The 23,577-nt window shown below is 50.1% G+C and overlaps 3 protein-coding genes across 9 annotated transcripts in view; all 3 read left to right on the top strand.

Annotated features, from left to right (window-relative positions):
* KMT2D (lysine methyltransferase 2D) overlaps positions 1 to 2,663 on the top strand; it is a 40,377-nt gene extending 37,714 nt beyond the window's left edge. For all 7 annotated transcript variants that reach the window (XM_074325749.2, XM_074325746.2, XM_074325748.2 and 4 more), the window contains exon 55: positions 32 to 2,663. In XM_074325749.2, the coding sequence (XP_074181850.2) occupies positions 32 to 124 (93 nt within the window). In that variant the 3' untranslated portion in view covers positions 125 to 2,663. The remainder of the gene's footprint in view (positions 1 to 31) is intronic.
* Positions 2,664 to 3,019: 356 nt separating this feature from the next.
* PRKAG1 (protein kinase AMP-activated non-catalytic subunit gamma 1) lies at positions 3,020 to 15,447 on the top strand. Its single transcript, XM_019724673.3, has 12 exons — positions 3,020 to 3,170; positions 7,132 to 7,180; positions 12,523 to 12,632; positions 12,820 to 12,901; positions 13,000 to 13,058; positions 13,199 to 13,244; positions 13,335 to 13,389; positions 13,617 to 13,743; positions 13,850 to 14,015; positions 14,170 to 14,207; positions 14,477 to 14,623; positions 14,730 to 15,447. The coding sequence occupies exons 1-12, from the start codon at positions 3,162 to 3,164 to the stop codon at positions 14,832 to 14,834; spliced, it is 993 nt and encodes a 330-aa protein (XP_019580232.1). The 5' UTR covers positions 3,020 to 3,161; the 3' UTR covers positions 14,835 to 15,447.
* Positions 15,448 to 18,312: 2,865 nt separating this feature from the next.
* DDN (dendrin) lies at positions 18,313 to 22,484 on the top strand. The gene is made up of 2 exons (XM_019724672.3): positions 18,313 to 18,604; positions 19,002 to 22,484. Exons 1-2 carry the CDS (start codon positions 18,396 to 18,398, stop codon positions 20,896 to 20,898), a joined length of 2,106 nt encoding a protein of 701 aa, XP_019580231.3. The 5' UTR covers positions 18,313 to 18,395; the 3' UTR covers positions 20,899 to 22,484.
* Positions 22,485 to 23,577: the final 1,093 nt, after the last annotated feature.

The following is a 23,577-nucleotide window of genomic DNA, read 5'->3' as shown; positions in this document are numbered from 1 at the left end:
TGGCACTGATTCTGCCCTCTTCTCTTAACAGCTGACCTATGACTATCAGTTTGACTTTGAGGACGATCAGCACAAGATCCCCTGCCACTGTGGAGCCTGGAATTGTCGGAAATGGATGAACTAAAAAGCTTTGAGGCTACCAGGCAGGGGAGTCCCCCCACCCCCAACCTCTTCCCTGAAAGGGATGAGGGGGAAGAGAGGTAGCGGCCAGAGCCAGGACCCAGGGCTGGGGCTGCCGGCTGACCGGAGCCCCTGGAGTAGGAGGCTGGGGCAGAGGGCCCTAGGCCAAGCCCACCCTGGGCACCAGGGACAACCCTCTTCCCCGCCACCGGCCCCCAGGCTGGCATCTCTGCCCCCAGCTCCAGGAGGGGCCAGACAGAAGCAGCCATTGGGCATCTCAGGTTTGAGGGGGATATGGGCCGGGAACTACCCAGAAGCATCTGGGAGGCAGCAGGGAGGGGGGAGGAGGATATGTGGCCGGGCCTCACAGCCCTGCTGCTCCCACCGACCTCTCCGGCCCAACTCAAGGCTGCAAAGAGACTTGACTAAGCTTGACAATCCCAAAGGCCGGGTCCCACACCTGGCCCTGCCTGCCAGGTCCTGCCCCCACCCTCCCCCAACCCCTTCCCTCTCAATCTGTCTCTGTCTCCCTCTTCTCCTCTGTGTTTGTCTCTCTATGGGTTGTGTTTCCTTGTTTTCCACTCTGACAAATGCAACATGAATGGGAAAGAGGCGCCCAGCTGCCCAGGAGGGCAAGCCAGGCAAGCCGGGCAAGGAGACCCCGCACCCACACCTACCTCATTTAAGTGTTGGATTTTTTGCTGTTTTGAAATGTGAGACCCTCTCCAAGCCCCCCTACTGCCCCAACCCTCTCCCCCACCTCACTGCCCTCTTCTGAGTGGGTGGAAGGGGGGTAGGAGGAGGAAGAAAACAACAACAAAAAATCCATCTTTGTTTTTAATTCTGGGCATGGGATGGCGGTTGAGGCTAATGATGATGAAGATTGGGGATGACTGGCCCCTAGTTGCTCTAGGACTTCCTTCTCCATCTGGACATGGGGGCAGGAGGGGTGTGCTAAACCTAGGACCAGGCTATCTCCTTCCTGTTTTCCAAACCCCATCATGAGCCCATTTGCCCTCCAGCCCCTGGATGGGGTGGGTGGGTGGTAGGGTTTGGGCTATCCCTGAGTGGCATGCCCATACCCAGTGAGGCAGGGTGTGGCCCGGAGCTCCCACTTTCCCTCAGTCACCAAACTGCTGCTGGTCTGGTGGGAAGGGGTGGTGATGTGGGGGTGGGGAGCTTAGTGTCAGCGAGGGGAGGGTGGGGGGTATTTATCTATTTATACATGGGATTGTACATAGTCTTGTGGGGCATGGGGGAGCCGGCTGGAGGTGAGAACCCTCCCCTCTCCCCCACCCCCGGGGAGAGCAAATGTAAAACTACTAATTTTTGTGCTTTATATATTCTATATAAATATATCTATTTTCTTTTTACAAAACCAGTTTATAAATGGTAGGGGGGCGTGGGGCAGACACACGGAGCTCCCCTTGTGGGGGGGCCCCCTCCATTACCCAACCTACCGCCCTTTTCCTCACCCCCTCCTCACCACCCCCTGGCTGTGACTGCTGTAAGGTGGGGGTATAGAGGCTGGGCGATTCCCACCCCTATTGTAAAGTTGGACTATGTTATAACGCACAAAAGTGAGCTGGCCCCAGGGGGAGCCAGAGGGTGATGGGTTCCCTGCCTCCCTTTCCTTCCCCTTTCTGCCCAAGCTTGTGCTGCAGTTGAACCTCTTCCTGGGGGTAGGGGTAGATCTGGGTGGGTGAGGCCCCAGACCCCTCTCTGGTAGGGAGCCGTGGGGATGAAGATGAAGCTTATATGCAGTTCTCTCCTAGGGGCTGTGGGCAAAGGGCATTTTGTAATTAATATTTTCAAGAATCAAATGTCTGGAGTGTAGGGTGGGCTTGGTGGCGGTGGACGGGCAGGCCTGCTGGAGGGGGAGCAAGGTCGCTGTTGTGATTTTAGGTTTGTTTTTGTTTTGTTTTTGAATTTGGGGGGTTGCGGATTGATGGGGGTAGGGAGATTTTTTGTTTTGTTTTAAGCTGCTTCCTCAACTGTTTCAAGCTGCAAACGTTTTAGAGAATAACACACACCCCCCACCCTCACAGAAACCACTGTAATTAAATCAGACAGTGGGGAGACTGGGCTGCTGCCCCCAAAGCCATTGGATGTTCCTTTTCCAAGAGCAAAAGGTCTAGGCTACAGGGAGGGGGAGATTGGCTCCTGTGAGTCAGGCTCTCATTGGAGCTTGGGCCCTGGGACTGGGAAAAGGGGAGGGGGCAGACTCTGTAAGCATATGCTAGGTATCCGATAGTCCTGTAGAATTTAGTGAAGAAACCTTATACAGTTTTTAATTTTTATATAAACTAACTCAGACCCAAGCTACAAGGTTGGAATTTTGGTTGTTGGTTTTTTTAAGTACCCCGCCTGTATAATTGCATCAGAATTCCCTCCTCCCTCCTCCCCCCCCCCCCCCGTGTTTGTATTTTGGGTTGGTTTACACTTGCACATATTCAATTTTCAGTTTTTCCCCTTTACAGTCTTCTCCCCTCACCTCCAGGACCCTCCCCCTTTTTAAAAAATAAATCGCTGACAAGTGTGAATCCCGTGAAGACTTTATTTTGTGTTGTGTGTATCCTGTACAGCAAGGTTGGTCCTTCGTAACAGCGGATGAAATGATTCCCCTTTTTTAAAGCGCCCTCTCTCTCTCCACCCCCCAGCGCTCCTGTCCTTGGCATGTTTTGTATCAGCGATCATTCTGAACTGTACATAATTTATGTTGCAAGAGGCAAAGGGCAAGTTTTGGATTTTGCTTCTTCCAAGTTTGTTTTTAAACGACAAATAAAAAAAAAGAACATTTTAAATACAAGCGACTCCGTCCCGTCACCCTCGCCGTCGGCCGGACCTCTGAGGTCGGAGAGGCCCCGGGGAGGGCGGTTACCGGCAGGCCGCGCCGGAAGGGTGAGCTCCCCGCCTTCCGCCCTCGCCGGGCGTCTCCTTACGTAAGCGGAAGTGGCTCGCGGCACCGGACGTGGGGCGGGGCCTCCCCCCATAGCCAGCGAGCTTCCTAAAGTGAACGAAGCCAGCGGGCGCCGCTTGCGATGGAGACGGTGAGGAGCGCGGGAGCGCGACGGGGGGCGCTGTGGAGCCTGAGGCCCCGCTGGGGGACGGGGAGGCCCGGCCAGGGGCCGACGCGGGGGCGCAGGAAACAAAAAGCTGGGTGTCTGTCCTCTCCGTGACCCTGCCACTCCGTTCCTTCGCCGGGTTCATCCCCCAGCCCTGGGCCGCGCCGTTGCCTGCCTTCCGTCCGCGGTACTCGCAGTCGGGCTTGGCAGTGACACCTAGTTCCCTCCTTGGATCCCGCGCGCACCCGCGCGATCTCAGGACTGCTTTCTTCTTAGCACCTCAGGCCCCTCAGGTTTGCCTGAGAGCGCAGGGTTGTGACTCGGCTTTCCTGGGAGAGGCAGGGGGGTTCCGAGGGACCCCCGCTGGCAGGCAACACCAGGCCCTGGTTGTCTGAGTGTGATCCCTGCCATCCCTGGCAGGACGGACATCTGAAAGACTTCTGCTGCTTCGAGGTGTCCAGCGAGGTCACATTCCCATAATAAGACTGAAAAGAAGGGTTTCCCTGAAGGAGGGGATCAGTGGTATTGGCCGCTGTGCCCCTGGATAAGTTTTAGGTCGTGCCCTGCGCTGAGATTCTAAGCAGGCATGTTGGCATAACCATCACCCATTCTTGGCGAGCTGGCATTGACCCCTTGTGGCAGGTCCCTTCATTCTCCTCAAGGTGCTGCAGACTGCCTGCTACGTGGAGTCTTTTCCAGTACTCTGGAAGCCTTCCCATTCACTTCCCTCTCCGAGAGTTTATAACCATATAACTCTTTCTATCTTTATCGTCTGATGCTGCAGTTGTGTGGCTTTGTAGTTGTGTGCTGCAGCAGGTTCGCCTGTCTTTGGGTCGATTACCTGCCCAGTAATGATTTTACCGCGTCCTTTCTCTACCTGCAGAGAGATCATGTCCCTCAGGTTATAAAGAAGAAAACAAAGCAAAGTGGTAAAGTGATTTGCAATTGGTCACCCCGGCAAGGGAGTCAGTTCTTACAGATGAAGAGAATTTTGAGCAAAAATAAACAGTCTGATTCCAAAAATTCAAAATAATGCACTTTACAAGAAAGTTTTTACTTGTAAATGTTTACAAGGTATTTTTATATAGATTTTGTAATTTAAGCCTTGCATTTTATATACTGGGTCAGGTTCTTGGGATAGAAATTGTTTTAAAAAGAAGCAGAAAAGAAAACCCCTGCTTTGAAAATGTTCAGCATAACTGGAGTGGGGGGTGAGGGCAAGCCAGTGACAGCTGTTATTTAAGGTAAACAATAATAAATGCTATCATCAAGATGCAAAAAAAAGGGGCGGCCGGATGGCTCAGTTGGTTAGAGCGCAAGCTCTGAACAACAGAATTGCAGGTTTGATTCCCACATGGGCCAGTGAGCTACGCCCTCCACAACTAGATTGAAGGACAACGACTTGGAGCTGATGGGCCCTGGAGAAACACATTGTTCCCCAATAAAATAAGATAAAATGAAACATGCAAAAAAAGGGCTGTGGAAGCATAGCGGAGAAAGAACAGTGTGAGCAAGGCCATAGAAATTGGAGTATATAGATTAATTGGGGATGAGCTAGTCGCTTAACACGTTGCGTACGGCGGGGTTTAAATCCCTCGTGAAGATTCTCGTGATCCGTATGCAACGTGTTAATGTTGCTGGAGTTTTGGATTTTGATCACAGTGGGGGGAAAAAGACTGGAAAAGTAAGCTGAGGTCAGGTTGAAGGTATTGCATACCTCACTAAGTTTGATCTTTGTTTTGTAATAAGACAACCCATGGAAGATTTATGAGCAAGGCAGTGAGTTGCCTTAAGAATGTTCTTAACAGCTTTCTGTAACTGGATGGATCTACTTCAGGAGGTAGTGAGGTTGCTGGAGATGAAAGTCCTTTCCAAACCTGAGAAGCTTGGTAAGAGAACTTGGTGACAGCATGAAAGACAAATTAAAGAAGAAATAGATTTAGGTCCAGAAGACCAGTTTAGAGAATGTTGAAGTGAGAGGTAAAAGCCTAAATTAAACCTGTGAAAGTGGAAAGGAGAGAGATGGACTTGAGGCATTTCTAACATATCAGCTTAGCTGATAGATGTTAAGAACAAGTTTAAGTCATGCCCCGGTCTGCGATTCTAAGCAGACATGTTATGTTGGCATAGCTCATTCTTGAAGGAATCAGGACTACAGTTCTAGGCACCTGGGAGAAAGTAGTACAAAAAATAAAGATGGGAAGCACAGTAAGAATAATAGGATTGGAGGGACGGATGCTGTTTTGTTCCGTAGTGAAGCATTTGAGGAGTTTCTGTGACATCTGTGGTTCTGTGGTTGTCCAGCAAACAATTAGAAATATGGATCAGGAGTTTGGGAGAAATTGTGAGTCTTTGTGTCAGATCTAGCCTGTGTCTCTACTAGTATTTTGTGGTACCTTATGTTATTAAAAGTAGAGGGGAGTGGACATAATTACCCCACTTCTGAGTGGAGAAACAGGCAGAAAGATAAAGTAATATTCAGTTGTGTCTGACTCACTTCTGTAGGTATCTGTCTCTGTTTAGCTGTATGTCTCTTTTCTCTTTATAATGTAGTCTTAGGTCTCTGTTCACATCAGTTGGCAGAATTATCATCAATTTGAGAGTTATAAAACAAAACAATATGCAAAATCCCATGCTGGATGGTATGGGGGATACAAAGAAGTTAGTTCCAAGCTTCCAGGAATTTGTAATCTGTTTGGATAGATAACGAACAAAATAACTGTAGCACAGTACAGTATGTCAGTATTATATGATGGATACAATAATTGCTACATGTAGCTCTTTCTGCGTCTTTGTATATAATCTTTGCCAGACTGTTATATACCATGTATCTTTAGCCCTGAACAGCCCTCTCTTCCACTTACAGTTGATGAGGTTGTTGTTCCAATCGCCTTGCCAAAATTTCAGGCCATGTTGATAGTCTTATGCAGCCGAGAGAGGAGAGAGGGAGATTATCCCCGTCCCCCCACGGCCCATTAGGGGAGGGAAGTTTAGGGCTGTCCTGCCAACTTGACCCTGCCTACCAGCCAACTTCCCAGGTTCAGGCCAAGCCCTTTAACTTCATACTACTACAGCAGCTATGGAGGTGAAGTACGACTTTAAGTTAGTTTGAGAATATTACCCCAATTAAATGGAGCCAAACTGTTGATTCCAGTGGATGAAAATTATCATGACACCTCCTGGGTTCCTAGATAGCAATGAAATTTCCAAATGTTCCCACTTGAGGGAGCATAGCGATAGTTCTGAAGGTTTCTGTGTATTCGTAGCACTCTCTAAGCTCAGACTGTCATGAGCATGGAAACTGAGAAAACCAGCATCCTCTGGGCTGTGGCAGCCTTCGACTCACAAGGATGCTGAGCGGACTCATCTCCCCAGTTTTAGAATGTTTGTGCTGCTCCTCCACCCCTCCGTCATTCAAGCTTTGCCTGCCTGTCTCTGACAGTCAGCTGCTGGGATCTTCCCCAGATGTGGTCTTCTCCCCGGTGCTCACAGCTATGCTCAGTGTTTGGGGGAAAGCCGTGTTGTCTCTGGCTTCTAGGTTTTTATAAAGTAGATCTGTGAGAATCTCGTGGGGCCAGCCATAAACTCAGATTTTCTAGTCTCAGCTTTTAGGACCTAATGTTTCATTAGGCAGTGTAGTATATAAGGACTTGAGTTTGGAGCCACACGGATCTGTATTCAAATACCTATTTCCACCCCTTACCAGCCATGTGACCTTGGGCAGGTTGCTTAATATTTCTTGAACCTCAGTTTCCTGATCTGTGAAAATAAGGCTAAGAATAGTGTTTACCTCAGGGTTGTTATGAAGGTTAAATGAGATAATACTTCAAAAGGGTTTTATAGTGCTTTAAAGGAAGTCATTAGTTCCCCAGCCCTTCTCCTAATGGTAGGCTAAAGTGGATGGAGCCTAGAATAGGCTCAATCTCTGTTTCTCGTATCTCTCCAGGTCACTTCTTCAGAGAGCTTCCTAGCTGTGGAAAACGAGCATCTCCAAGGTAAGTTTACTGAAAAAGGGAGATTGGGTATGAAAGCAGTAGCCTGATCCTGTCGTCTTCAGCAGTGCTTTTGTACCTCCCTCAGGGTCTCCCCTGGGAAAATCAAAGCTGCGCCAGATAATGTGCCAAACCATACACATCAGGCACAATAATTTGACAAGATCACCCAGGAATAAATCTTGGGCAGGATGGGGATGATCAATATCTTCAATATTCAGAGCACTTGAGAGAAACTTTTGAGATCTAGGGAAAACTTCCATAGGCAACTTGAGCTGGCTAACCAGGTTTTAGAAGTCCCTGGTGTTTTATGAGTAGCCCAGAAATAGTGCCACTAGGATTTTATCATCCAGCAAGCTCACTGAAACCACTAAGTGTATACAAGAAATTATAGAAAGGCTTTAAAAGCTCTTAGAACTAATCTAGAAATAGAGGTACTAAACCCTAAAATCCAAGCAATCCCAGCGCCTGCCCAAATACCTGGTTAGGATGGAATGTTCCAACTCAAGGTCATCTAGAAAAGAGGCAGAACTTACAGGCATCTCTGCTAAAGGATTTTGCCCAGGATCACTCTTAAGTTTTCTAAGGATACATTTATGGCATTAGGAGTACACACTTCCTCAGAGGCTTGAAATATGGGCTGAGATCCGAGGACATACTAAGGGTGTATGAGTTCGCCATAAGAATTTTTTAATGTTCTGTTTTCATTTTGTTGGTATCCAAAAAAAAGTTAATATACTCATATTTTGAATGATCTGGATGGCTCTTCATAATTGAGTACTGCCGCATGGTATCAGTGTCTGTTAGGTTTCTGAGGACATTTGCATTAACACCAGGGCAGGGGTCAAAAGCTCACATTGTCTACATGGACCAAGCCGTGATGTGGGCTGCATACAACTATGACAACCTATAGATCTCATGGCGTCTAAAAGGAGGCAGCAACAATCCAGGTCTGGTCATTTGATACTGTTCTAGAATTCAAGACCCAGTTTTGTCAGATCTTCTGATTTTGAAAAGAAACTAAGAATTTGGATTTGTATGTAAATCTCCAGATCTTTAAAAATTTGGCATCTTGATTTATTTTTAAAACCCTGGGAAAGCCAAATCAAATATGTCTGTAGGCCTGTAGCCTAAAATGGTAGTATTTTACTGTCAATGTAATGTGTCTTAAACTGATGTCAAAAGACATGTTCTTGGGAGTCTGTGGGTTTTCCAATTTGAAAAACAATGGTGAGCTTCCAGTTAAAGATGGTGGTTTAAATAGATGCATCTACTTTTGTTCCTTCACCAAAAGCCACTAAAACAACCATAAAGGAATTTTTTTTAAAAAAGGTTCAAACCCACCAGAATAAGAAGAACAAGAGAGGAGACAATAGCAATGAATTTTTGGAAACTGGAAAGCAGATGGAAGAGTGGTAAATGACTTAGCAGACCTGAGAAAAATGAATTATAAACTAGGGGAAAGACAAAAAGGATTGAAGGTCTGAGAAGCAGTCAGATCCCAAGACTCCCTCCTCCGTTGAGTGCAGCTGGGTAACTCCCCTTTCCAACTTTGGCAAAGACTGGCCATCCGGAGAGGGGCTCAGGCCCAGTTGACTGAGGGCTAAGGTACTAGACTAAACACAGGAGCATGAACTGAACTAGACTAAATGCGGAGACCCCAGTCCTCGTCCCCCATCCAACTTCCAGAATGCTGACAGAAAAGACTTCACCCTCCAAGCACAACATTGAATAAATAATCCTCTCCAGAATCCCTTGAGGAAAAAGCCCTAAAAAAAATATGTATTGAGTGTTGGCATCCAAACAGCTCACAGTCAACAAGGCTCACTTCCGCACTCAGAGCTTCCAATCAGCTTTAAAGACTCCACTCTTAACATATGGTTTGAATCCTCCTTTAAACCAAGGATTACCAGACGTCTAAAGAAAGCGTCTAACGTTAAAAAAAAAAAAAATGATCCAGACTGCCCCCACCATGAAAAGAAACAAAGAAAAAGCAACAGAGGGGAAAAGTCAATGCATAGAGAAGAAAACCTTTTAAGTTAACATTAATGTGTACTCAGATAAAGAATATATTAACACCTTGAAACAAGTACAGGATACAATCTTTTTAAAAAGTTTCAGGGGTGGCCGGTTAGCTCAGTTGGTTAGAGTGTGGTGCTAATAACACCAAGGTTGCCGGTTCTATCCGCACATAGGGCGCTGCGAGCTGCACCCTCCTTAAAAAAATAAATAAATAAAATACAAATAAAAAAAGTTTCAGAAAACAAAAAGATCTTGGACATTTAAAATATAGTGGTTGGGACGACCGGTTGGCTCTGTTGGAGCGCAGTGCTCATAACACCAAAGTTGCAGGTTCGATTCCCACATGGGCCAGTGAGCTGCGCCCTCCACAACTAGATTGAAAACAACGACTTGACTTGGAGCTTATGGGTCCTGGAAAACCACACTGTTCCCCAATATTCCCCAATTAAAAAAAAAGAAAAAATTTAAAAACTATATATAGTAGCAAAAATTTAAAAGTAGGAGGTTTGGAAATCAAGTTGAGGAAATCTCCGAGAAGTAGAATTAAAAATCAAAGAAGTGAAAAAAAAAAAATCAAAGAAGTAGAAAATAGGAGAGAAAAGATATTTTAAAAACAACTCACCAAAACAACAACAAAAAAATCCTTAAAGGGTCAGTCTAGGAAGTCCAATAACTAAATAATAGGAGTTACATACAGAAAAAGAAAAATGACAACACAGAGCAAAGAAAATGATCAAAGAAATAATTCAAGAACATTTCCTAGAACTGGAGGACAGTTTTCATATTGAAAGGACTCATTGAATATTCAGCACCTTGGATGGAATTGACCCACCCAAAGCACAACCATCATGAGATTTCAAAATGCTGGAAACAAAAAAAAATCCTGATTTTCCAGAGAGAATAAAAACAAGTTACATACCAAGAAACAGAATTGCTTTAGACTCTCGACAGAAGCTAGAAGACAATGAAGCAATGCCTTCAACATTTTGCAGAAAAATAAGTTCCAATGTAGAATTCTGTATCCAGCCAAATTCTAAATCAAAGATGAGGGTAAAATAAAGGTATCTCTAGACTGCAAGGTCTCAAAAAATGTACCTCCCATGTAACCTTTCTCAGGAAGCTACTGGAAGATGTGCTCCCCCAAAACAAGGGAGTATTCAAAAAGATGAAAGCATGGGACTGAGGGCACAGGAGAGCCAATACTGGGGAGCTGTGCAAGGTGTCCTCTGCATGGTGATGAAGGAAGGCCTCAGGATACAGCTGTGCACACCAGGCCGACCAGCGCAGATCTGAGCAAGTCAGAAGGCTGCAGAGAGACTGCTTTGGGTAGTTTAAATTGATAGACTATCTAATGCTTCTGAACTTCTTGAGAGGAGATTTAAACAACTGGTGAAGAGTTAAGGGGTTGAATTAGATATAAATACCATACATAGAAAATTAAGCAGATGAAAAGACAAGACAATTATTGACTCCAGGGAAAACAAAATTGACAAAGAAAGGAAAGAAAGGAAGGAAGAAAGAGAGAAAAGAGTTTACTATTTGGCTTAGCTCTGAATAATGAATATTCGGTCAAAATTATTTAAATATTGATGTACCTAACATTATACTTTAACTTCTGGAAGGATGGGAGCATGGGTGGTACATGTTTTGTAACGGGATCCTGGTGGAAAAGAGAACTAAAAATTCTCATCTTCCTTGGATGATAATAGATAATGCCCCAAAGTGAAACAATCAAAAAGGAATAATCTGAGTCTGTTACATATGGATCTTGAAATAAGTACCAAAAAACCCAGCTGAAATAGTTCTCTTCTCTGGTACAGGGAAGGGGGTGCCAGGCACTGCAGTTTTTCTTGACAAAATTTGTAGAGTTATTTGACTCTTTAAATTGTGTACCTGTGCAGCAACTTTGGTATAAAAAATAAAGACAAACAACTGGGTAGTATTTAAGCGCATGAGCTTTGGAATCAGGTAGATCTGTGTTTGAGTCTTTCTTGTCACTTACTAATGGTATGAACTTGAGCAGTTGATTTAACTGCTTTCCCCGTTTTCTCATCTGAAAAATGAGGACACAATTTGCCTTACAGATTTGTTATAAGGATTAAATGATGTAATGTTTTTAAGTACACATAGCATAGTAGGTAGCACATTTAAACTATTATTTTGGGGGTTGCTTCTCCCATTTAGAGCAAGCAATTAAAATCAGAAGACTGGAAAGGTAAACACAGCCAGGGTCTCCCATTTGTCTAGAATAGGTGGGCTGATTTCTTATTCACAGGGTCTTGCATCACAGGATGGACTCTCAGGGTGTTTGGGGCCAGATTGATTGCACACTGGGCTCCAAGTTCATGTTGATCAGAAGTGGCCCAGCTTGGACCATAACTTTCTCATATGCAGGTCTTAGAAGAATTTTAAGAGGTTTATTTGAATTTCAAATAATTACATCTTTTTCTTTTTTTTAAAGATTTTATTGGGGAAGGGGAACAGGACTTTATTGGGGAACAGTGTGTACTTCCAGGCCTTTTTTTTCCAAGTCAAGTTGTTGTCCTTTCAATCTCAGTTGTGGAGGGTGCTGTTCAGCTTCAAGTTGTTGTCCTTTCAGTCTTAGTTGTGGAGGGCACAGCTCAGCTCCAGGTCCAGTCGCTGTTGCTAGTTGCAGGGGGCACAGCCCACCATCCCTTGCAGGAGTCGAACCACCAACCTTGTGGTTGAGAGGATGCGCTTCAACCAACTGAGCCATCCAGGAGCTCAGCGGCAGCTCAGCTCAAGGTGCCGTGTTCAATTTTAGTTGCAGGGGGCACTGCCCACCATCCCTTGCGGGAGTCGAGAAATTGAACTGGCAGCCTTGTGGTTGAGAGCCCACTGGCCCATGTGGGAATCGAACCGGCAGCCTTCGGAGTTAGGAGCACGGAGCTCCAACCGCCTGAGCCACCGGGCCGGCCCCTCAAATAATTACATCTTAATTGAAAAAGAGTACAAGTGAAAATGTGCTAAATATATGAAAGGGAAAATTTGAGTTAAAGATGAGAAAAAAACTTTTAGACTTAAAACAAGTTAATGAAAGATATAAACTTTCTGTTTTAGTCAGCCATCTTTTGCCTAAGAAGCCATTTGATAGAGTCCTACTGGAGATGGGGGTTGGATGGAATGGTTTCTAAGGGGTTTGTTTCTAATGGAACAGTAGAGACAAAACAGATAAAATAGGGGGCCTTATAAAAAATTATGCTCTAAATATTTGAGCAACTACCACACTGTTTTATTTTCTGCCTCTTTTGATTGTGAATTGTTGTATGGAAGGAAGCTACTAACTATCCCACCCTATGCAGAGACCCCAGAATCCAACAATAGTGTGTATACTTCCTTCATGAAGTCTCATCGCTGCTATGACCTGATTCCCACAAGCTCCAAATTGGTTGTATTTGATACTTCCCTGCAGGTGGGTGAAATCCTCTTTTTCCTTCCCTCTTGAGCCTCTAGTTCAATACCTCTCATCCTAACTCATCCCAAGGATAATATCCTTGTCGTTCTCTGGGGTTAATCTCATGTTTTCCCCAACATACCCAACCCCTTTTTCGTTAAAGCCCATGAATTTCCCTTTGTGAATATAATTCTTTCGGCTATAGGTGAAGAAAGCTTTCTTTGCCTTGGTGACTAATGGTGTACGAGCTGCCCCTTTGTGGGATAGTAAGAAGCAAAGTTTTGTGGGTAAGCAAACGTGTCTGGAACACGGTATTATTGGTGTGTCGTGCTGGGCACAGGGACACGTTTTGCGCAGTGCTGAGTGCTCTTGTCTTGGCCTCTAGGTATGCTGACCATCACTGATTTCATCAATATCCTGCACCGCTACTATAAATCAGCCTTGGTAAGGGACCTTAGTCCAATGACCAAAGCCACTTCCCCTGCCCAAAGCCCCTCCTTCTCATTTCCTTTTTTCCAAGCAAAACACAAGAGGTTTAGGAAGCAGGGAGATCAAATCTCAAGTTCTGTTGCTCCTGCTTCCAGGTACAGATCTATGAGCTGGAAGAACACAAGATAGAAACTTGGAGAGGTATGTAGAGAATTGGGGGTTGTGAGAGGAAAAAGGGATGGAGTTTCCTGAGAAATGGTGTTATTCTGTGACCCTTCTTTTTGCCTTCAGAGGTGTACCTACAGGACTCCTTTAAACCACTTGTCTGCATTTCTCCTAATGCCAGGTGAGTTCCAGCTACCCATTTGCTAGAAAGGGAAGAGCCTTGCCGTGGTATAGCTAGACACCCAGAGATCCAGGGGCAGAAGAGAGAAAAGACACCACACACACACACACACTACTTCCCTCCCCCAACCATCACTTTTCCCTGTTTATAAACACACTTTACGGAGCTATTTAACTACCCTCAGGCCCAGTACGTGGAACTTATCATTATTCCCCACCTTTCCATAGCTTGTTTGATGCTGTCTCTTCATTAATTCGGAACAAGATCCACAGGCTGCCAGTTATTGACCCAGAATCAGGCAACACCTTGTATATCCTCACCCATAAGCGCATCCTCAAGTTCCTCAAATTGTTTGTAAGTGCTCCTTGGCCCAGTTTTTACTTCCTATATACTGGGTGGGAAGGATATCCAAGGGTGGTGTAGGGGGCCTTGAAAATCAAGCTGATGTTTCCTTCCTCAGATCACTGAGTTCCCCAAGCCAGAGTTCATGTCTAAGTCTCTGGAAGAGCTACAAATTGGCACCTACGCCAACATTGCTATGGTCCGCACGACCACCCCTGTCTACGTGGCTCTGGGCATCTTTGTACAGCACCGAGTCTCAGCCCTGCCTGTGGTGGATGACAAAGGTGAGAGATTGGGTAGAAGGTGAGGGAGGGCTCCAGGGAATCCAGGGTGGCTCTGGGAAAATCTGCCCCCTCAGCTCAGCCTGGAGGGTGATTCTGTGGGCAGGGGAGCCTTGGATGCCAGATCCTCCTTGCTGAGCTGCCTCTGTCCCCCTAGGGCGTGTGGTGGACATCTACTCCAAATTTGATGTTATCGTGAGTGATTGTGGAGGGCTTGGGAGGTAGGGGAAGGGGTGGTGTGTTGAATGTGGAGAGGGAGAAGAAGAGAGCCTCTTCTGGGACCTAAGAATTTTAAGACGCTTCCAAGCTTTCAAATCCTATTTGAAAAGGAATTGAATGAGCTGGGTGTGGCTTGTGGGCATGGCTAATAACTGCTCTAAATCCCTCTGGCGAGGTTGGGTGGGCTCAGGGTTTGGGGGCTGGCTCCCTCCCTTCCCTGCAAGCACCTTCTCCTCTCTCCCCAGAATCTGGCAGCAGAAAAGACCTACAACAACCTAGATGTGTCTGTGACCAAAGCCTTACAACATCGATCACATTACTTTGAGGGTGTCCTCAAGTGCTATCTGCATGAGACCCTGGAGACCATCATCAACAGGCTGGTGGAAGCAGAGGTGGGGGGGCAGCCATGAGAGTGCGGTTCGGCGAGGTGGGCATGAAGGGCTCCCCCTAACCAAGGCTGGCACTAAACATGTCTTTCTCCCTTGTTGCTCTCTGCAGGTTCACCGACTTGTAGTGGTGGATGAGAATGACGTCGTCAAGGGAATTGTGTCGCTGTCAGACATCCTGCAGGCCCTGGTGCTCACAGGCGGACAGAAGCCCTGAGCTGGGGGTGGGGGAGGCGGCACCGGGTGGAATGCCCACTCACTGCCTGCCCAGAGCTCTGCGAACCACAGACGGAACCTTGAGAGACTTGGGACTCTGTTCCCTGCTCAGGAGCCCCCTGCCCTTCTACCTGGGAGCTGGGGAAGGGAGTAGGGGAGGAAGGAGAATGGATTTTTAGCTGTCCTAGCCTCACACATACACGTGAGGAAAACTTTTCAGCCCGGCCCATCCTAGCCCGTCCTCTTAGGCGTAGCCCATCTCCTGGGTGAGTCATGGACTCTGTGCCCCTCGGGCAATTCTGATCTCTAAGAGATCCCAGACCTCAGCCAGCCTTTACCTCTATCTCCATCCCTGACTCCACCCTAAGATAATAGCACAACAAAACTCTTCATAAAAATATTTTTATTCATCTGTTTCATGCTATATGGAGGAGGCTGAGTCCATTTAGTGACATTTCTTCCCATAAGGGGCGTGGGGAGAATAGTGGGGAGGACAGCCTTTGGGTTCCTGTGCTATATATGAAGGGAGGTGGGTTAGGTGGAGGAGTAGGGCAGAGTGCTTAGCTGAGGTTATTGCTTTTCATGGCAAACTTAATTAAAATGACAGGAACCTCTTCATGGTATTGCAGTGTTTGCTTTTTGTAGTTGATACTACGGTTCCAACCTTCCGACTTCATATGGCTTCTTCAACTCAAAAATAACAATAATAATAGCACACACGCTTATATAAAACTGTGTCAGACACCATTCTCAGTGCTTGACATATATTAATTTATTTAATCCTCAGAACAATAGTGGATATTATTCCAGTTTTATAAATTTAAAAGAAATGGCACAGAGAGGCTATGTAACTAGCCCAGGGCCACACAGCTAGTAAAAAGTAGAGCTAGGATTTGAACTCAAACAGTCTGGCCCCAGAGCTCATGCTCTTTACCACTACACTAGACTTACTACTACTTTTCTATATCTCTGTTCATAACTGTTCCCCACCCTATTCCCTACAGTCGTCCTTAATTACCCCACTTTCACCTCTGCCTGGACCGTAGCTGGGACCCCAGGAAAATCTCATAACAGTGTTAGGTCTCCAGAGTATACAGAATACCTGTATTCTTTAGGCAGAGAGACATGCCACCATCATTAGACTTTCTTAGGGAAGGTTGGACTCTGGATTTTGCTGAACTGTCTTTGAACATACAAATCCCTTGTGATTCTTCCAAAAAGGGAATGAGCTGGAAGATAGGGGGTGGGGAAGCAGCAGGACTGTGGTCTCCCCATCAGACCCTTTTCCTGTGCTGAAACCATGTGAGCCAAAACAGCAGTACCAAACAACATAAGGACACCTAGATTGTTGGGTAAGAGCCAAATTCTGGGTACTGTCTCACCACTGCCTTGTAGTTGTGCTACCATTTGTCTTGGATATCAAGACCAAAAGCAATTTCAGAGCAACTCCTTTCCCCTACCTGCACTGTGCCTATGAACACAGCCATAGCATACGGGTCCCTCCAAACCAGGCTTCTGATAGAACACGGGGAAAGAGCATCAGTGCTACATCATGGCCTCAAAGAAGCCCTGCTTGTGCATTTACCTCTTCACAGCTCTCGCAGCACATTCCCAGACTTGAGGGAGGGAGGCATTCCAAGTTATTAGAATTAGGGTATGTTTATGTGTGGGGGTGGGTGCATGGAGGAAAGGACAGATGTCTTGTGTCACATTCCATCATGAAATGGGGTTTGTCTAGGGAGGAGGCAAGGGTTTTAAAAAGCCTTAGGACTCTGGGGGAACCTAGGTGGAAGGAGGCACCTTCAAGCAAAGAGCCATCAGTGCAGCTGGTAGGTGTAAAGTGGGGTGGTCAATGGGTGGGATAGGCAATGTGTGGGGTTTCTCTAAAGGTCCATGTAAGGGAGCAGGAGGTCTGGGTTTTGTTGCTCTGGTTCTCGGTAAGTCAGTCTCTGCCCAGCAACAACCCTCCTGGCCCTATCCCCTTAACAGAATAGGTCTGTGCCCCAAGGGCTGCAGGTACTTTAACGGAAAACCAGTTGGGATCTCCTGCTTCTCCCATTCCCCTCTAAAACCCAACCAGTCTCAGAGTCTGAGGATGGAGCAGAAGGAAAGACAAGTAACAAAATTTGGGAGCCGCATAGCCTTCTCTTCTTACCTATTCCTTTCAGGAGAGGCAAATTATCCCTTCTGTCTCAGGAACCATACACACTCTTCCCCCACTTCCCCAAACCCCTCCCCTCCACTGGAGCTGCTGCCATGGTTGCCAGGCATGGTTGCTAAGTCTCTGCATGGAAGGGTTGGCGTGGGCTGTGCTGCCACTAACATTACCATGGTGAATCAGGGGACACCTGGTATAAGCTTGGGGGGAGGGATCATATGGATTTAAGCAACAGTCCCCCAGGACAGTATGAGGCTAAAAGGTGAACACCTTGAGCACCACTTCAGGTGAGGGCTGAGTGAGCTAGGCATTGTGATAGTGGTGACAGGGAGCGCTACGTTGAAAAACGGGGGCCACTTTTATCATCTGGGTTGCTAGGGGATTTGGTTTTGGTCAAGGGAGCACACCGTTCCTTCTCCAGCCCCTCTGAAAGGGTGCAAATGCATAAGCACCCAGTCCTCCATAAGGCTGGCAGAGCTGTGTGGGCACAGAACAGTATGACCCAAAAATTCTGGCTTCTGGTTTGGGGGAGAGAGCACGTTACGGGGAGAGGGCTGCCTGGATGCCCAAGGACAAACATCTACAATGGAAGTGTAGGGCAGCTTCTATGGCCAAGACACATTTCTGTGTCCTGCTGTACCAGCAGCCCTGGGCTACAGTTAAGGGTATGGGGGTCAGCCTTTTTGAGCTTGGAGAAGGTAGCTCCCCCCACCCCAGACTTGCACAAAAGCTGCATGAAAGCCACTACCTCCTCCCTCCACCACATGGAAGCTGGTTACTCATCTTCTCTCTGCACCCGAACTGCCACTGCTGCTAAAAATAGCCCCCCAGCCGTGGGCCAGCTCCTCCTGCACCCCAACCCCATGGAAACCAGCAAGAGTGGCAGGCAGAGACCTTGAGTTCCATTTCCATCACCTGCCTGTCAGAGAAACTGAAGTCCGAGGCAGGAAGTCAAGGGTAGAACCCTGGTGGTCAGGCACCCTGACAAGCAGGGAAGTGAAGGGTTAAAACGGCAGGAAGGTTGAAGAAATGGGGGCGGGGCAGGTGGCACTGTCAGCTGGCATGAAGAAGTCCCCTGCCCACTTGTGCAGGTCCCATCAGGCGTGGGGGACAAGAGCAGTGGGAAGGGGCGCCCAATCCCGGGCCCCAGGGGGCGGCCGTGCACATGGGGGAGGTAGCAGTGCGGAGCCGTCCGCGCTGTGTCACATGCGCGCGCGCGCGGGCGCGCGGGCACGCACACACACACACACACACACACACACACACAGGCATACACGTGTGCCCGGGTATATATAGTCCCCAGTCGCTGGGCCCGCAGCTCTGCAGTGGGCGCCGGCTTCCTGGGCTGGGAGGGGGCTGTCGGGGCGGGTGGGAGGGTGGGGGGCCAGGGTGGGGTGGGGCAGGATGCTGGATGGCCAGCTATTCTCCGAGGGGCCCAACAGCCCCCGGGAGTACCAGGATGAGGAGTCTGGCAGCTGCCTCTGGGTGCAAAAATCCAAGCTGCTGGTGATCCAAGTGAAGACTATTTCCTGTCATTATAGCCGCCGTGCCCCTCCTCGACAGCCCATGGACTTCCAGGCCAGCCACTGGGCCCAGGGGCCCCAGAGCCGCACGTGAGTGAAGGAGGGGTGAGGGGAAGAGAGTGGTGGGGGGTGGAATGGGGTCTGGACCTCCCCTCAGGCACCAGCCAGCGCTGCTGGTCCCCCTTCTCTTTCCCACGCCCATTCCAAGGGCTGGGGCCTTGACCTATTCCAGCGCTGTTTTGGGGGGACAGGAGTGGATGTGAGAAAGGGCAGGAGGTGAGATGGGGCAGGCGCTATTAAAGCGTGCACGGAGAGATGGTGAGGAGTCCCGCTTCGACTTCAGCCCTCACATATACGCACGTGCACACACACTCACACACATACCTTCACACGGCTGCCCCAAGGGGTCGGCAGCGCTCCCAGCTCCCCGGACCTCGGCTCCCTTCCCCCACAAACTGCTCACCTGGGTTCCTGCTCATTGTCCCAGGTGTGGGCCGCGCCCGGGATCCCCTGAGCCGCCGCCCCGCCGGCCCTGGGCCTCCAGGGTGCTGCAGGAGGCGACCAACTGGCGGGCTGGGCCCCCGGCCGAGGCCAGAGCCCGGGAGCAAGAGAAAAGGAAAGCGGCATCGCAGGAGCGGGAAGCCAAGGAGACCGAGCGAAAAAGGCGCAAGGCAGGTGGGGCCCGAAAGAGCCCCCTGGGTCGGCCCCGCCCGGAGCCTCGGAATGTCCCTCGGGTGGCCCAGCCTGCAGGGCTCCCAGCTCTGTCACGGCCAGAACGCCTGGGGCAGGTGGGGAGACCACCCGGTCCAGCCGCTCAACTGCGGAGCAACGCAGGGGCGGCGTGGGCGGGGCCCTGGGGAGGTCGCAGGCCAGCGCCCCCCAGCTACGAGGCTCACCTGCTGCTGAGAGGCGCTGCCGGGACGGCCCCGCGACGCCGCTGGGACCGGCCGCCACCCTATGTGGCTCCACCTTCTTACGAAGGCCCACACAGGACCTTAGGGACTAGTAGAGGCCCCGAGCCCTCCCAGGCGCCCGTCTCATCCACCCCAGCTCTGAGTCCGGCCAGGACAGACGGTGGGTGCACAAAGAAGAGGCTGGATCCTCGAATCTACCGAGACGTGCTCGGGGCTTGGGGTCTCCGACAGGGGCGGGGTCTCTTGGGGGGATCCCCAGGATGTGGAACAGCCAGGCCAAGGCCGGAGCCCCGCAAGGGGGCCGCGGAGAAAAGCCTGGGGCTGGCTGCTGCTGGCCTGAACAGTGGTAGCGACGGCCACCCCCAAGCCAAAGCTGCTGGGAACCCAGGGACAGCGACAGCTCCTCCCAGGGCTACAGTTGCGACTCCCAGGCCCCCGCGTCCCGCTCCCAGATCCAGGCCCCATCTCAAGGCCTCTGGGGAAGGGAAAGAAGGTAGAGAACAGAGCTGGCTCCCCAAATGCTGGATTCCCTCCCTTAAAAAGCAGCCACCCCGACATAGCCAGACCCTCCCCAGACCCTGGGCTCCAGGAGGCACAGGATGGAGAGAGTCCCTGGGTCACAGAGAGGGTGCCGGACCCGAGACTTTGGAGGGTTGGAAGGCAACCCGCCGCGCCCACACCCTTCCCCGCAGTTCTCGCGGCCCCTCTCGTGGAGAAGGCATCTTTGTCATTGACGCCACGTGCGTGGTGATAAGGTCCCAGTATGTTCCAACCCCTCGAACCCAGCATGTGCAGCTTTTGCCCGCTGGGGTGCCACGCGTTGTTGGGGATGCCCCCAGCCAACCGAAGCCCAACAAGGAGTGCGAGGGGGCCGCGGTCTTTCCTTCTCCTTGCCGAAAGCTGTTGTTGAGCCATCGCGTTTCACACCAGCCAGGTGGGGGCCACGGGTTCGAGGCTGAGGGCGGGAAGCCAGCGGACTCCTCATTGGAGGAGCGCGCCTCCCGCATCTTGGGGCTCCCGGTGGGCGAAGTAAACCTGCGGAATGCTCCCACGCAGCCAGGTAGCCCAGAGCACTCAGCCTTAGGCCCAGCGGCTTTGGAAGGCGCGGGCAGTGCCGAGGGCTCGGGGGAACTGGCGGCGGTCCCGCGGCGGCCCGCAAACCAGGGCTGGGCGCGGAACCCCGGGCCCTACGCCGGGGCCCTGCGGGAAGCCGTGTCCCGCATCCGCCGCCACACTGCCCCGGACTCGGACTCGGACGAAGCTGCGGAGCTTGTCCATAGCGGTTCTTCTGACGGAAGCGACACAGAAGCCTCGGGTGCCTCCTGGCGGAGTGAGCGGACCCCGACCCGGGAAGGCGGGAAGACAGCCGAGCTGAGCGACAGTATCCGAGACATTCTAGGTGTCATCGGCCGAACCGAGGAGGTCCTCTTCGGGGCGAGGGACACTAAGGGGAACCCCACAGGGAAGTAGGGAGCGGCAGTAAGATGCCCTTTCTTGTATTTGTGTCCCCCAGCACATCCATCCTTGGGCCCACTGGTCCCCATTCTTCCTCACAGACTTCTTTGTACCCCGACCTATACCGGTTCCCATACTCGAAATAGAAGCCGCCCAAGTGGAAAGAAAGGGAATATCTGCGGTGTATGACTTTTTTTTTCCGGTGAGGTCAGGGCGAGCAGTAGACTTTAATGCCTGCTCCATTCAGGGCACTCGGGTAAGGTCTTCAGCAAGGGTGGCTGCACTGGGTGTGGAGCTGAGCAGAGAGGCCTGGCCAGGAGCAGGCAGGAGGGCAGGCATGGTATACACATGGGAAGGCAACTTCAGGGCAGAGCCTTCCCACGAAGAGGGAGAAAGTGATGGAGAGGCTTCAGACTGAGGCGACCACGTGACAGAGAGGCCCTTGGCAGAAAAGGAAGGGGTCCAGAAGTAACCACCAAAGTTCACTTCGGTATCACAAGTCTAGGTTTCCAATCTCAACTCTGACACTGACTTGCTGGGTGACCTTAGCGGAAGTCGCGTCTCCTCCCCAGGCCTCCTAGTATGTAAAATAAGGGGATTCTAGAGTCCATCCCCGACGTTTTGGAGTCTTTGAGGAAGCTTTTATCTCATTCTCCCTTCAAAAGCCAAGAAAGAGTTAGGAATAAGTGAACAGAGTCTGAGGGTCCCTGGATGGCTTTATTGTCACCTGCACGCACTCTCAATTCAAGAGACTTTCCAGGGTTTGCAGAAGAACTGAGTAAACGGGCAAGGGCTCCTATCCCAGTCTCTCGGGTTTACGTGAGGGCTCTCCAAGGCGAGGCAGGACGGTGGCCTTGTCACTGTCCCTGGCCCCTGGTGGTCCCAGCAGGGGAGGGAAGGAAGCTAATGAATCCGCTTGGAACCTCTTTAGAACTTCCTCTTTTCCTCCTCTCTCCAATGTTAATTAGTGATGTTCTGAATCGTTAACACGATTTATCACCCAGGTGGTATCACCCATCTGAAAGAACCGAGAATTTCGTACATCTCTGCCTCTTCCAGAAACCGGCCAGGGAAAAAAGAAGAGGAAGGCTAGTCCCAAAAAGCCTGTAGGTGTGGGGTGTGATACTAGCTGTAGCCACTGCGGGGCGCGTGCAGGTCGCAGATTTCTCGGGGAGCTAGTCCTCGAGTCCCTCCTACCCCGGTACCGCCAGTTAATCGATTGATCCCTAGTTACCGCTCGGGGGTGCCCCGCCTTGCGGCTTCCAGGCGTGCAAGGTCCGGAGCAGGCCTCTGGCCTTTCAGTCCTCTGGAACGCGCTGAGCCCTCTTTGTACTCATCCACGCCAAGCGGCGTGGGACCTAGACACTGAAGTCTTTTTTTCTCTCTGATCTTGGACACTTCCTCTCTCTATTTACTAGCCATGTGAACTTGGCCAAATCACTTCACCTCCCTGAGCCTCAGTTTCCTCATCTGTCAAATGGGGGTATATAAACACCTACCTCGCAGGGTTGTTGTGAGGATGTAATGCGGTAACGTATGTAAAGCGCCTTGCACAGTGCCTGGCACACAGTAGGCGGTCAATAAATCTAAGCTTCCCTTTATCCAACCTTGGCATCTTCTTCCTTTCACTGACCCTTTCCCCACAGTGTCCCTCCCCCAGGGCTCCACAGCTCCTTCCCGCTTGGTGGGCGGTGGAGGGGGGGTGACTCCTTTATTTGATGGAAACTCCCGGCCCACTCCTGTCTCCCCCAGGCCGGACTCTCCCTTCCTTGCCCCCCACCTCACCCCCGCTGGCTCTTCCCACTGCCCCGGTGCACTCCCCCCACCCCCACCCCACCCCCCCATTCCGGGCAAGGGCTGAGTCAGCCTAGGTAAATTTAGCCAGCGACTCGGCCCGCGCGGGGGCTTCGCCCAGACTCAGTCGCGGAGTCCTGGCCTTTGGCCCCGCCTCTGTCCCCCACCCCCAGCGAGTCCCGCCAGCTCCAACTCAGGCTCAGCGTTCAGATCCCCAGTCCCGCTGTCAAACCACTTCTGGTTTTGGTCTCCAATTATCTCGACGTCACTCTCCACCCGCACCCGCACCCGGAGAGGAGAGACGGGGCAGGACTGGAAGGGGGCTGGGCGGTCTGAGGGGCCATGGGACCGGACCCTAAGCCAGACCACCTGGTCTTGGTTCACTGGAGGGAAAAACGGATCCATTTTGGGCTTCTGCACCTGAGGGGAGAACATTGGCCAGTCACCCAGGAAGGTCCATCCTGGAACCCACACTGCCAGGTTTCAAGTTAGCTCCTGTCTGACAGAGACCAAAGGTTCCTGAGTTCTGTCTCCCTTCCACCTACAGTTCTATCTACTACCGATTCTAACTACTGAGCATGTACTGAGCACCTGAGAGGAACCAGGCACTGGGCTGGGCTCCAGGAAACAGATCGGTAAGACCTGCCTGACAACGGGGTGAAGGTGAAAACACATAAATAATAAAATTATTGATCAGTGAGTGCAAAGTACTTTAAGGAGTTTAACAAGGGAGAATTTGGGGAAAGGAGTTCCAAGTAGAGGAAGCAGCAAAAACAAGAGGTGTAGATAAGGGGGAAATGGTCTGGTTTGACCAGAGTTGAAGGTACATTCAGGGGAGTTATGGAAGATAAAGGCAGGAGTGAGAACCGAAGCCAGGCTGGGGTGAGCCTGACCAGCTGA

The sequence above is a fragment of the Rhinolophus sinicus genome, chromosome 1 (genome assembly GCF_057876585.1).
Source record: "Rhinolophus sinicus isolate RSI-liver-muscle chromosome 1, RSI-T2T, whole genome shotgun sequence".
In the NCBI taxonomy this organism is placed as follows: Eukaryota; Metazoa; Chordata; class Mammalia; order Chiroptera; family Rhinolophidae; genus Rhinolophus; species Rhinolophus sinicus.
The sequence above is the reverse complement of the archived record's forward strand: the minus strand, read 5'-3'. Positions and strand labels throughout refer to the sequence as shown.